This window comes from Microtus pennsylvanicus, chromosome 7 (assembly GCF_037038515.1).
Source record: "Microtus pennsylvanicus isolate mMicPen1 chromosome 7, mMicPen1.hap1, whole genome shotgun sequence".
NCBI classification, from domain to species: Eukaryota; Metazoa; Chordata; class Mammalia; order Rodentia; family Cricetidae; genus Microtus; species Microtus pennsylvanicus.
In genome coordinates this window covers 55,743,613-55,757,328 of record NC_134585.1, presented here as the reverse complement: position 1 = coordinate 55,757,328, position 13,716 = coordinate 55,743,613, and the positions used below count along the sequence as shown (strand labels likewise).

General features: G+C 42.3%; 1 protein-coding gene across 1 annotated transcript; it reads left to right on the top strand.

Moving 5' to 3' along the window:
• On the top strand, nucleotides 1-12,888 carry LOC142853767 (triggering receptor expressed on myeloid cells 1-like). Its single transcript, XM_075978938.1, has 3 exons — nucleotides 1-318; nucleotides 10,202-10,373; nucleotides 12,605-12,888. Exons 1-3 carry the CDS (start codon nucleotides 81-83, stop codon nucleotides 12,738-12,740), a joined length of 546 nt encoding a protein of 181 aa, XP_075835053.1. The 5' UTR covers nucleotides 1-80; the 3' UTR covers nucleotides 12,741-12,888.
• Nucleotides 12,889-13,716: the final 828 nt, after the last annotated feature.

Here is a 13,716-nt window from a genome sequence, read left to right as displayed (position 1 = left end):
AGGACACAGAGTTATTGCAAGCAGTGGAGGGCCAGACCTTTCTTGTGAATTGCCGGTATCATCACAGCCAAGATGTCAACATGATGAAGGTGTGGTGTCAACTAACATCCACAGAAAGTTGTAAAGTGTTAGTGTCCGGTCTCAGCACGAAAGCTCAGGGGCCAAAATTCTTCATCTGGGACCATCCTGACTCTCACTACTTCACTGTCATCATGACTACAAGCACAGTGAGAGATTCGGGTGTCTATTACTGTGGGATCTGTGACAATCGTGGAACAATCGCTATTCTCAAAACCATCCGCCTGGTGGTGACAAGAGGTGAGCTTCTCCCTTCTGTGACTCTCAGCTTTCCTGATCACCAGGCTCCAGAGTTGGAGAGGACTCTAGAAACTGTGTCTTCTAATAGCTGGGAACTGGAGCACAGGGAAGACCCCCCCCTCCCTGCAAGACCCCTTGCTGGTTCAGGGCAGAGCCAACCCTAGAATGCAGGCTTGCTGATCTCTGGGCAGTTATTACCAGTTACTCTTAACACTGCTGCTGCTGCTGACAGAACTCTGTTCATTGAAGGATCTTTTCCCCTCCAGCTGTCACAGTTGCCCATTCCCAAACATCCCTTCCTGCAATCCCATCAGAAAGCTCTCCAGGGGTGGCAGGCTCCATCACATGAGAGAGACCTCAGAGCAAATGGAGAAGGCACTGAGAATATAAACCAAGAGGCGACAGCTACACAGAGAGGCATATGAGGCTTAGTGGGGAAGGCTAGGAGATGCAGTCCTTGTCCAGGATCTGCTCTTGATGACTGAGAACCTCTAAGCTCTGGGAAGGTGGCCCAGGAGCTGCTGCTAGTGGCCTGAGTCTCCTATGTATCTCGTGCGGAAGACTGCAGTGGCAGAAGGCTCTGAATCAGTCTTTCATGTTCATGGAGTCAATATGAACAGCTCCTCCCAGGGCTTTCCCTGCTGCAGAGAATGTCCAGCCCTTTGGTACAATGGGGGCCTGGAGGTTATTTCAGGAAAGCTTTGGTCCAGGCACACTCAACATAGGCAAAGCATTAGGTGTGACCTTTATATGTTCAAACACAGTGGACACAGGCGTGGGGATATGGCTCAGCATGTAAAGTGCTTGCCCTGTGTGGTTGTAGTAGTTCATATGGCAGAACCTAGAATCACCAGGGAGACAGTCATCTGGCCACAACTGTGAGGGATTGTCTTAGCTTGAGCTGGGAGGACCCATTCTAAAAGTGGGCGGCACCATTCCCTAAGCTTGGGATCCAAGACTCAGTATAAAACCGGAAGTGAACCTGGAACATTCACTGGTCTCTACTGCCTGACTGTGGATGCCCTGCAATCAGCAGCTTCCGGCTCCTGTTGTCTTGAGTTCCCTGCTGAGATGAACTGCACCCTGAACTGTTCTTGTTGTCTTTGTTGTTGTTTTTATTGAGCAATGCATTTTTCTCTGCTCCCCTTCCTTCCTCTCCCCTCCCCTGCTAGGCTCTCCCATGCTCTTCATACTCCCAATTTACTCAGGAGATCTTCTTTTTCTACTTCCCATGTAGATTATTAGATCTATCTATGTTTCTCTTAGGTCCTCATTGTTGTCTAGGTGCTCTGGGATTCTGATTTGTGGGCTGGTTTTCTTTGTATGTCTAAATGCCACTTATGAATGAGGACACATGATATTTATCCTCCTGGGTCTGGGTTACCTCACTCAAAATGATGTTTTCTACATCCATCCAGTTGCCTACAAATTTCAAAATGTCATTACTTTTTTCTGCTATGTAGTACTTCACTATGTAAATGTCCCACATTTTCCTTATCCATCCTTTGGGAGAGGTGCATCTAGGTAGTTTCTAGGTTCTGGATATGACAAACAAAGCTACTGTGAACATAGTTGAGCCCATGTCCTTGTAACACGATTGAGCATCCTTTGAACATATACCCAAAAGTGGTATTACTGGGTCTTGAGGAAGGTTGTTTGTTGAAGGAGCTGCGGGCCTCTTCCCACAGCCCAGCTCCTGGCCGCCTGGCTAGCTTATGCCCCGAAATAACAACACACAAACTTATTCATTTAAGCACTGCGTGGCCCATTTCTATTAATGTGTGTAGCACCCCAAGGTGCACTTACCAGGAAGATTCTAGCCTACATCCATCCTGGCTTGGAGCTTCATTGAATCTGCTCCAGAGAGGAGAGCTATCGAGTCTGAGCTCACTTCCTCTTCCTCCCTACATTCTGTTCTGTTTACTCTGCCTACCTAATTTTCTCCTATAAGGGCCAAGGCAGTTTCTTTATTATCCAATGACCTTCCTCCATAAGTTGTTACCTAATTTTCTGAGAAATCACCACACTGCAATGCAGGAGTGTTCCCTTTACCTCTCCAGCATAAGTCGTCATCAGTGTTTTTGATCTTGGCCATTCTTACAGTTGTAAGATGGAATCTCAGAGTCGTTTTGATTTGCATTTCTCTGATGACTAAGATGTTGAGCATTTCCTTAAGTGTCTTTCAGCCATTTTAGATTCCTCTGTTAAGAGTTCTCTGTTTAGGTCCATACCCCATTTTTTAAAAGTTATTTGTTCTTTTGATGAAAACTTTCTTGAGTTCTTTGTATATTTTGGAGATCAGCCCTCTGTCTTATGTGAGGTTAGGGAAGATATTTTCCAGTATGTAGGTTGCCATTTTGTCTTGTGGACTGTGTCCTTTACTTTACAGAAGCTTTTCCATTTCAGGAGGTAACATTTATTAATTGTTTCTCTCAGTGTCTGCTGCTGGGATTATATTTAGGAAGTGATCTCCTGGGCTGTACCATAAGTACTACTACGTGTACTATGGTACTGCACCTGTACTGAGGCAACTGCACTACAGGACCACTCACGAGCCTAGCAAGGGCCTGGAGATTTAAACACCAAAGACACACAGACAGAGACAGGGGTCATCCTGGAAACAAGAATGCCCCCTTTATTGTGTACCAGAGCCGCTTATATATACATCCTTAACTGATAGCCACGCCCCAGCCAAACACACGAGAAACCACTCCCCTGCAAGAAGCCGCTCCCCTGCCATCAGGAACTCCTGAGGGTCTTATGCTCGTAGTAGCTACAATTACAGGAAAAACAAGTTGTTATGCTCAGAGCAGCTGCAAGCATAACAATTCATTTACAGAAAATTCAGGGTCTGGGTTCACAGCCCCAAACTCTGGGCCAATGCTTTCAAGTGTACGGCCCACTTTTTCTTCTGTGAGGTTCAGTATGGTTGGTTTTATGTTGAGGTTTTTGATGCATTTTTGACCAAATTGAGTTTTGAGCGTGGTGATAGATATGGATCTATTTTCATTCTTCTGTGTGTTGAAATCTAGTTATTCCAGCATCATTTATTGAATATGCTTTATTTTTTCCATTTTATATTCTTTGCGTCTTTAGCAAAAATGAGGTGTTTGTAGGTGTGTGGATTGATATCCGGGTGTTCTATTCAGTTCCATTGGTCCTCCTGTCTGTTTTTATGCCAATACCAGGCTGTTTTCAGTACCGTAGCTCTGTAGTAGAGCTTGAAATCAGGGATTGTGATGCCTCCAGAAGTTCCTTTATTGTTCAGGATGTTTTGGCTATCCAGGTTTTTTTGCTTTTCCATATGAAGTTGAGTACCATTCTTTCGAGGTCTGTGAAGAATTTTCTGAGATTTTAGTGGGCATTGCATTGAATCTGTAGATTGCTTTTGACAAGATTGCCATTTTTACTATGTTAATTCTACATACCCAAGAACATGGGAGATCTTTCCATTTTCTGGTGTCTTCTTCGATTTTTTTTCAAAGACTTGAACTCTTTTCATACATGTTTTTCATTTGTTTGGTTAGAGTTACTACAAGATATTTTATGTTATTTGTTTCTATTGTGAAGGGTGATGTTTCTCTAATTTCTTTCTCAGCCCATTTATCTTCTGTGTAAAAGAGAACTACTGATTTTTTAGTTAATCTTGTATCCTGCTACATTACTGAAAGTGTTTATGAGTTGTAAAAGTTCCTTGGTAGATTTTTTAGAGGTCACTTATGTAAACTATCATTTCAATAGAAAGTAGTGAGAGTTTGACTTCTTCCTTTCTGATTTGTATTCCCTTGATCTCCTTTTGTTGTCTTATTGCTCTAATTAGGACCTGAGGTGCTATATTCAACAGATAAGGAGAGAGTGGACAACCTTCTCTTGTTCCCAATTTCAGTGGGATTGCCTTGAGTTTCTCTCCATTTATTTTGATGTTGTCTGTTGGCTTGCTGTATATTGTCTTTATTATGGTTAGGTATGTTCCTAGTATCCCTGCTCTCTCCTGTTGGCAGAGGGCTACTTGTTGGTTTCCGACTGCTTAGCCCTGAAAATAACCACACAGAAACTGTATTATTTAAAACACTGTTTGGCCCATCAGCTCTAGCTTCTTATTGGCTAACTGTTACATATTAATTTAATCCATTTCCATTATTCTGTGTATTGCCACATGGCAGGGGCTTACTTCAAAGTTCTGGCATCTGTCTCAGCAGGGCTACATGACTTCTCTCTAACTCTGCCTTTCTCCCAGCATTCAGTTTAGATTTCCCCACCTACCTAAGTTCTGTCATGCTATAGGTTCAAAGCAGTTTTTTTATTCATTAATGGTAATCACAGCATACAGAGGGAAATCCCACATCACCCCCTTTTATGTTTAAATAAAAAGAAAGGCTTCAACATTAGCATAGTAAAATTACATATAACAAAACAGCTATCAAGCAAGAATTACACCTACAATATTTATATCTATTTTATCTTTTATCCTAACTAAAAAACTATTACTATAACTATAAATTCTTCAACTTCATAAAGACTCTAGAAGGATATAATATTACCTAAGTAAACAATAAGTTCATTGTAAGCAACTTTCAAAACTCTAGAATCGACAGAGACATCTCGCTACCTGGACAGTCAACCAAAGTTCTTCTGTACCGTTGGGGCATCCATCTTCAGCCTACAAGCCCATAGTATCCAGCAGACGTTTTCATGAATCTGGAAATGTCAAAGACAGGTCCACCTATATTGGCAATTTGTCAATCACTTCCTTCTGTATCCTGCAAAATGTCTGGCAGACTTTTTCATGAAGCAGAAACACTGAAGGACTGTCTCTCTTTAGGCAAGTTCAGCAGTCATTTCTCTATGGGTCCTGTATGTCCAGTTCACCAAGCAGTCCAGGCAAGAGTAATTTCTTGCTCAAATGGCTAATCAACTCCATAAGAAGACTCTGATGTTCCAGTGGCACAATTGGTTAGTGCACATAGTACTTATACAGCAGAAGCCTCTGATGCTGATCTTCCTCTTGCAGGTATTGGTGCTGCCAGTAGCAGATATGTCTCATTGTCATGAAAAGTCCTAAGTTCTTTAACATTTTAAATGCCATATTCTGTAGTCTTTGAAAGGTTTGAAGACTGCCTATCCATCTGAAATACATCTCTGAACATCTAGAAACCTAACTAACATGACTACAGAATTGACTATTACATATGACTCTATTATGTTACATTTTTAAGTGAGCCGCACAAACACAATACCTTAATTAAGAGCAGAAATATACATATACAGTATAACAAAATTGACCTCAAATTTGTATCAATAAAACAAGATCCATACCCATGCAAATCTCTATAGCACTCTCCAAGATCTTTATCATGAAAGGATGTTGTATTGTGTCTAAAGCTTTTTCAGCATCTAATGGGATGATCGTTTGGTTTTTATTCTTGAGTTTGTTTATATGGTGGAAAACGTTGACAGATTATCATATGCTTAACCATTGCTGCATTTCTTTATGAAGCTGTCTTGATCATGGTGGATGATGATTCTGATGTGTTCTTGGATTCATTTTCCCAGTATTTTATTGAGTATTTTTGCATCAATGTTCATGAGGGAGATTGATCTGTAATTCTCTTTTCTGGTCATGTCTTTATGTGGTTCAGGTATCTGGGTAATTTTAGCCTCATAAAAAGAGTTTGGCAATGTTCCTTCTGTTTCTATTGTGTGGAACAGTTTGAGGAGTATTGATATTTGTTCTTTGAAAATCTCGTAGAATTCTAAGCTGAAACCCTCTGGTCCTGGCCTTCTTTTGGTTAGGAGATTTTGATGACTGTTACTATTTCTTTAGCAGCCATTGGTCCATTTAATATGCTTATCTGGTCTGGATTTAATTTTGGTAAGTGATATTTATCCAGAAAGTTGTCCATTTACTTTCAGTTTTCCAATTTTGTGGGCTATAAGTTTCTGAAACATGACCTAATGATTCTCTGTATTTCCTCCGTATCTGTTGTTATGCCTCCTTTTCATTTCTGATTTTGTTAATTTCAATATTCTCTCTCTGCCTTTTGGTTAGTTTGGATAAAGGACTGTCTATTTTTTTGTTGATTTTCTCGAAGAACCAACTCTTTGTCTCATTGATTCTTTGTATCGTTTTCTTTGTTTCTATTTTGTCAATTTCACCTCTCAATTTGATTATATCCTGCCATCTAGTCCTCCTGGGTGAGTTTGCATCTTTTTGTTCTAATGTTCTGTTAATTCACTAGTGTGAAATTTTTTGCCAGCTTCTTTATGTCGCCATTTAATGCTATGAACTTACATTTTAACACTGCTTTCATTGTGTCCTATAAATTTTGGCATGTTGTGTGGCCGTTTTCATTGAATTTTAGGAAATCTTAAATTTTTCCCTTTATTTCTTTCTTGGCCTATTGATGCTTCAGGTGAGCATTGTTTAATTTCCATGTGTTTGTGTGTTTTCTGGAATTAGTGTTGCTGTTGAATTCTAATTTTAAGCCATGGTGATCTGATAAGATACATTGGGTTGTTCCAATTTTTTGTATCTGTTGAGGTTTGCTTAACCTTAGTATGTGGTCAGTTTTTGAGAAGGTTCCATGAGGTGCTGAGAAAAAGGTATATTCTTTTATGTTTGGAATGAATGTTCTATAAATCTCGGGTAAGTCCATTAGAGTCATAACATCTGCTAGTTTCCTTATTTCTCTGTTAATTTATTGTCTGACAGACCTGTCTGGTGGTGAGAGTGGAGTGTTGAAGTCTCCCACTATTAGTATGTGGGGTTTAATGTGTGATTTAATCTTTAGAAGTGTTTCTTTTACATATGAGGGGGCCCCTGTATTCCAGGCATAGATGTTCGGTATTAATATTTCTTTTTGATAGATTTTTCCTGTGCCTAATATAACATGTCCTTCTTTGTCTCCTTTAATTGATTTTAGTTTGAAGTCTATTTTGTTAGATATTAGGATAGCTACATCAGCTTGTTTCTTTTTAGGTCCATTTGATTGGAAATTTTTTTTTCCAACCCTTTAGTCTGAGGAGATGTCTGTCAGGGTTGAAGTGTTTTTCTTGTATGCAGCAGAAGGATGGATTATGTTTTCATATCCAATCTGTTAGCCTGTGTCGCTTTTAGGTGAATTGAGTCCATTTATATTAAGGGATATAAATGACCAGTAATTGCTATCTCCTGTTAATTTAGTTTTCGTTGTCAGCGATGTTATTGTGTGTGTTTTTTCCCTTCTTTGGGATTTGCTGCTGTGAGATCATAAATTGCCTGTGTTTTTGTTGATGTAGCCAACTTCCTTAGGTTGGAGTTTGCCTTCTAGTGCTTTGTTTAGGGCTGGGTGTGTGACTAGGTAGAGGATAAATCTGGTTCTGTCATGGAATATCTTGTTTTGTCCTTCTATGGTGATTGAAAGTTTTGCTTGGTATAGTAGTCTGGGCTAGCATCCATGGCCTCTTAATGTCTGCATAACACTTGACCAAGACCTTCTGGCTTTCATTTATTCCTTTGAGAAGTCAGGTATAATTCTAACTTGGCCTTTTTCCTTTGCAGCTCTTAATATTCTTTCTTTATTTTGTGTTTAATGTTTTGATTATTATGTGGCAAGGGGACTTTTTTATTCGGTCTATTTAGTGTTCTGTAAGCTTCCTTTATATTCATATGCATATCTTTCTTTAGGTCAGAAATGTTTTCTTCTATGATTTTATTGAATACGCTTTCTGTGCTATTGAGTTGGGCTTCTCCTTCTTCTATACCTATTTTTGTTAGGTTTGCTGTTTTCATGGTGTCCCATATTTCCTGGATATTTTTTGTTAAGCTTTTGTTAGATTTAATGCTTTTTTTTTTGACTGATGACTCTATTTCTTCTATTGTATCTTCAGAGCTTGAGAGGCTCTCTTCCATCTCTTGTATCCTGCTATTTATGCTTTCATTTGTAGTCCTGACCATTTTCTCATAATCTCCATTTCTATAATTCCTACAATTTGTGCTTTCTTTTTGTCTCTATTTAAGTTTTTAAGTCTTGAATAGTTTTTTCATCTGTTTGATTGCTTTTTTTTTTCTTTAAGGTTTTTTTTTTCATTTTTTCCAATTTTTTGTTTGTCTTTCCCTTCATTCTTTGAAGGAAATTTTCATTTCCTCTTTAAGGGATGCAACCATTCTCCTAAAGTAATTTTTGAGGTCACTTTCTTCTTCTTAATCTATATTTATTTGTTTAAGTCTTGCTGCTATAAGGCCACTAGTTTTTATTGGTGTTGTGTTATTCTTTCTGATGTTGAATGTGTTCTTATCTTGTCTACCCATCTTGCCCTGATTGGTATAGTTGGTGCTGTTTGTGACTCTGGTGATCAATCTTCCATGTGCCTGTAGATTCAATGCTCATAAGGTTGCTCATCGTGGTATAGTCAGTGTCATTGTTCCAGTCACAGCATTAATTACCCCCTGTTTCTAGAGGTCACTCGGAGCTCTGGGGATTTGCTCTACAATGTCATGGGTCATTCAGGCCTGTTCCCTCAGAGATTGCTTGATTAGGACTCTTTCTGCTGAGCCTTCCAGCTGTTTTGGCCTCTTCCTACTTCTATGATTCCTGCCTACTCCCTCAGAGGTCTCAAGCTCACATTCAAACCCACAGAGGTCCTGGCTCAGGCCTACTTACTCAGAGATCCCAGACTCATGCCCAGACTTGCAGAGGTCTCTGGTTCTGGCCTACTCTCTTACTGATTGCTCCCTTATACCTACTCCTGTGGAGTTTTCTGTCTCAGGCCTGTTCCAGCCTAGGTCACTGGCTCAGTCCTGTTTCTGTAAATGTCCCTGGTCTTAGTCCACTCCAGGCCTGGCCTTGGGCCTCAAAGGTTTCTTCAGTTTTTTTTAGGAAAAGCATTACTTAAGCAGCTCAGCAGAACTTTCAGGCTACAGAACACAAGCTGTGAGAGGGGAGAGGGAGCTGGATCTGGTGAGGATACATTGGAGCCCAGGGTTTCTAGAAGCCTGGCTTTCTCCCAGAATCTTCATGTGAGGTCCCATGCACGACAATGGTAAGTTGGGTGCTATCCATAAATTCCCTTTGGGTAGCAGAGTTTAGTAAAGGGCAATCAGTAGACATGGAACATATTTGGGTTCCATTTCCCAAATCTCTACTTAGAAGTTATCTCCTTAGGAGGTCCCTGAAATCTACTCTCCTCTACCCAAGATGACCGTGTTGGCTCCTTGGGCTTCTAAACTGTGTGTCTCAGACCTTGCTATGGGCATGAACCACCTGAACTCCTTATTTCATGCAGACCCTGGCTCAGCAGACCTGAAGTGACACTTCCTTATGGGGAACAAGGTTCTAGGCTCACTTCAGTGGGGACCCATGCACTTACAAGTTCCCCTATGGATTTCTGAATTCACTGAGGACCAGCTGGTGCCTTTTTGGGCTCTACATCCCCATTCATAATAGTGGATGATCAAGGATGGCAGAGAAAAGAGAAACAGGCCTCCCTTTCTAGAACCAGGGAGTCTGTGCCAAGCCCAAGCTGAGGCTCATATTCAATACAGCAGTAAAGGACACCTTAGAGAGACGTGACTTACAGAGGCAGAGGAGCTGTAAGGGGGAAAATGGGGAGGTGGAGAGCTGTGCAGCAGCAGAGAGAATGTTTCCACATCTCAGACATCCCGAGGAGTCTTTCCTTCACGCCTCTCCAGCCCTCCTCCTTTTCTCCTTCCACTCATCTGTCTCTGTCTCTGCTTCAGGCTGGCTTCTTTGGATTTTAGTAAAAAATCCTTGCTTCATGAATAGCCATGTTCTTTTCCCTCCCCAGCTCACTTCTCTTCTTCTGCTCATCCATCCATCCGTCTATCCATCCATCCATTACATGCCCGTCCATTTATCTCTCTACACCATGTGTCTTCTTGCAGATTCTTCAGATCCATCCACTTCTGGCATCATAACTACTACAAGCCCAACTACATTTCCCATCCTGATTACCACAAAATACCCGCGCAGAGACTGGACTATGACCCAATCCACAGCTGTTGTCTCTTCTCCTGACCCTGGAGTCACCTTCTCAAATGTGACAAATGTTCCCAGGTATGTTTTCTGGGCTGCTGGTTTGAACGCCATTTATCTCCTAGTCCATGTGCTAAGAGGATGTGGGCATAAAGCTCCTGTGGGCTGGAGAAGGAGCAGACAGTCTGTGCAGAAATTCCCAGGGAGGGAGGAAGTGGCAACTAACTGAGGAGGAGGCTCCCATCTGTGACAAGTGTGGAGAGGTAAGAGTATATGACAAAGCCTTTCCCCATAGCCAGGCTATGGGAATGAAAGAAGGGGGTCCTTTTATCCCTTTGAGGATAGATGAATGGATAGATGATGGACGTGTGTGGAGGGATGGTGGATAAAAGGCAGACACTGGAATAAGTGGTTGGATGAATTGATCGTCACTGTCCCACTAGGCCCAGCCTACTTCATGTTCATGGTTATTTCATTCTGCATCACATCTGGTTTAATAATAATATTGTTCTCTTGGTGCTGAAAATGGAACCCAAGGCCTCATGCATCCTTAGCCCATGCTCTGAGCTGCACACGCAGCCCCAGCAGGAATATTTTAAAATGCTGAACTCATATTGGCCAGCCTGCAGTAACACTGCCTCATGCGTGTGCCATGAATCATCCACAAATGATGATATTCAGACAATGCTCCATATATGTGACCGTATGCATAGTGGCATAAATGCTCATGGAAACTTTACAGAGATAAATGATTTAAACATAAGAGATTGCCCAGCCAGTAGTGGTGTATACCTTTAATCTAAGTACTTGAGAGGCAGAGGCAGGTGGATCTCTTGAGTTCAAGTCCAGCCTGGTCTACAGAGCAAGTTCCAGGACAGTCAGAACTACACAAAGAAACCCTGTCTCAAAAATCAAAAAGTAAATAAACAAACAAAAATGGACTGGAGAGATGGCTCAGCAGTTAAGAGAACTTGCTGCAGAAGACCCAGGTTCAGTGCTGAGTGCTCTTGTCAGCCAACTCACAGGCACTTATACATCCAGTTCCAAGAAATCCGCCTCCCTCTTCTGGCCTCTGTGGTCACTGCACTCACATGCACAAAGCTGCACACAGATACCGTTCGTACACAGGAATAAACATAAAGATACAACTTCTAAAAACTCAAAGCAATGTCAATGACTAATTACAGACAAATGGTTGTGCTTTTCTGGCTGATGGGAAATTGTACATTCAATGAAATTACAACGGTGGAGACGAGGTACTAATTTTGGAGGGCAATCTTAGCAGGGAAGATGATGTCGGGTGAATCATGAGAATTAGTGTCTTGCTAAGGTGTGGATAACCATGAATAACGACTAGACAAGACTATGAGCAAGCACCTTAGAGTAGCTGGGATGAAGGAAACAACTTCTTCCTCTAATTCAGGATTTAGATGAAGGTAGATCCTGAGGCACACTAATATGCAATAGAAATGTAAAGAGGGGCATGTATGTCAAGTCAGTGAGTTCAAAAGTTGCCTGCTGCTGAAATTTGGATCTGATGGATTGTGCAAAAGTCCAAGTACTAAAGGCTTGCTCACCACGTGGAATTATTGGAAAGGAGCACAAATTTCGAAGACTCTGGGTACTCCATGTGGCCTCTGTGTGATTCACTGTCACCTAGTATTTTTGTACCTGTGTCCTACCATGTGGAGTGCCTTATCCTCACCTACTTCCCTATCTGCCCAGGTCAGATGAGCGCTCTCTCTCTCTCTCTCTCTCTCTCTCTCTCTCTCTCTCTCTCTCTCTCTCTCTCACACACACACACACACACACACACACACACACACACACACAAACACCTGGGTGGGTCTCTTTCCTATGTCTACTGCTGTCTACCTGGTACTTGGAGAACCATTTTACTAAAATCATGACAACCCCGACATGGGGTTTTCAGTAAGGTTGGATTCTTCTTGCTTTCTGTAGAGGAAAATAAAGACTAAGGTAGGACAACTGTCCCCAGAAGCAGGTGAGAATGGGGACAACAGGGAGCAGCTTCCCTAGATATGGACCTGACATCATTCCACACAGAAGGCCGAGATGCCCAGGTGAATTCCTCCTTATGCGTCTCCTGGACATGAACCCTAGACTCTCCTGCAAACACATTCTAATTGGTTATTTTAGGAAAAGATCATGTAAACTGCATCTAAACTTTCCCACAGGCTGAAGGAAAGCTGCTGGAAGGACCTAAGTTGGAAAGATTGGATGGGGAGGAGTTTCCCAGACTTGGCAATGTGGGTGGTCATTGATCAACCTTCAATCTCCTCTTTCCACAGGGTCTCCATATCCAGCATCATGGTTCCCATGGTCTGTGGAGTCCTCAGTAAGACCCTTATCTTCAATGTCTTGTTTGCTGTCACATGGAGGTCATTTGGAGGACAGACCATGAAGCCACACAACAATGGCCTTTGATTTTAAGCCATGTCCTTCTCAAAAGAACTGGGGGTGAGGAAGAGGCTAAGGAGAGACTGTGACATGAATTGAACCTGTAATCATGGATGACATCTAAGATCAGAATTCCCCTGCTGGCCCTGCCCACTCTCCTCAGTCTATCCATCGTCTTGAGTATGTACTCTGTACCCTCAGAAAAGGGATAACAGTGCTTAGCACCACCCTGACTATTCCACCTGAATGGATAAATTAGCCTGAAATAAAGAAAGAGCCCCGTGCTCCTCCTTGTCACCTTTTGTCGGAGTCATGAGTTTAGGGGTGACCACTGCTATTCCCACCCCTTGTCCTTCCCTAGCCACCTGGTCAGGGCCCTACTTATGAAGCATCCTTCTCGGCCTCTGGGACCTTTCTCAGAATCTGGCATGTAGATTTGTCTTCCTCTGTGGTCCTCTGAACACTCCCAACCATGGACCAAGAAGACAAGATCCCACCTTGAGGATTATGAAACTGGGAGAGAGAAATCAAGTTAAGCTGGATGCTGTTGTCTAGGAAACTGTTGGAGGAGGAGATGGCGTCCGTAGGATGGGATTAGTAAATGCATCAACATGTTGTGTGCATTTTCTCATTGACTCCTCAGTGCAGACCGTGAGGCCAAGGTGTATGTGACCATAGGGAGGCCACAGGAATAGCAGGCCACCACCTCCTGGTGGGGATGAGGTCTAGAGAGTTCCCTTGCAGAGGGCTCCAAAGTCAGAGAGACGGAGAGCCAGGGCTCTGCTGGCAGCTGAATGTCCTCTTCCTGGACTGAGACAGGGCAGGCATGGCAGGGGAGGAGCCCATCCTAGGCTGGGGAGGCTGTCCCCAGTGTGCCTCTAACTCCCTCTCACCTCTTGCTGTCCTTCCAGGTGCCCTGTGGCCCCAGTGCTGTTTCTGGACACACAGGCATTTTCTTGTTTTCTATTTCCTTGGACTCTAAAGACAAAGGGACCCTGTGGGT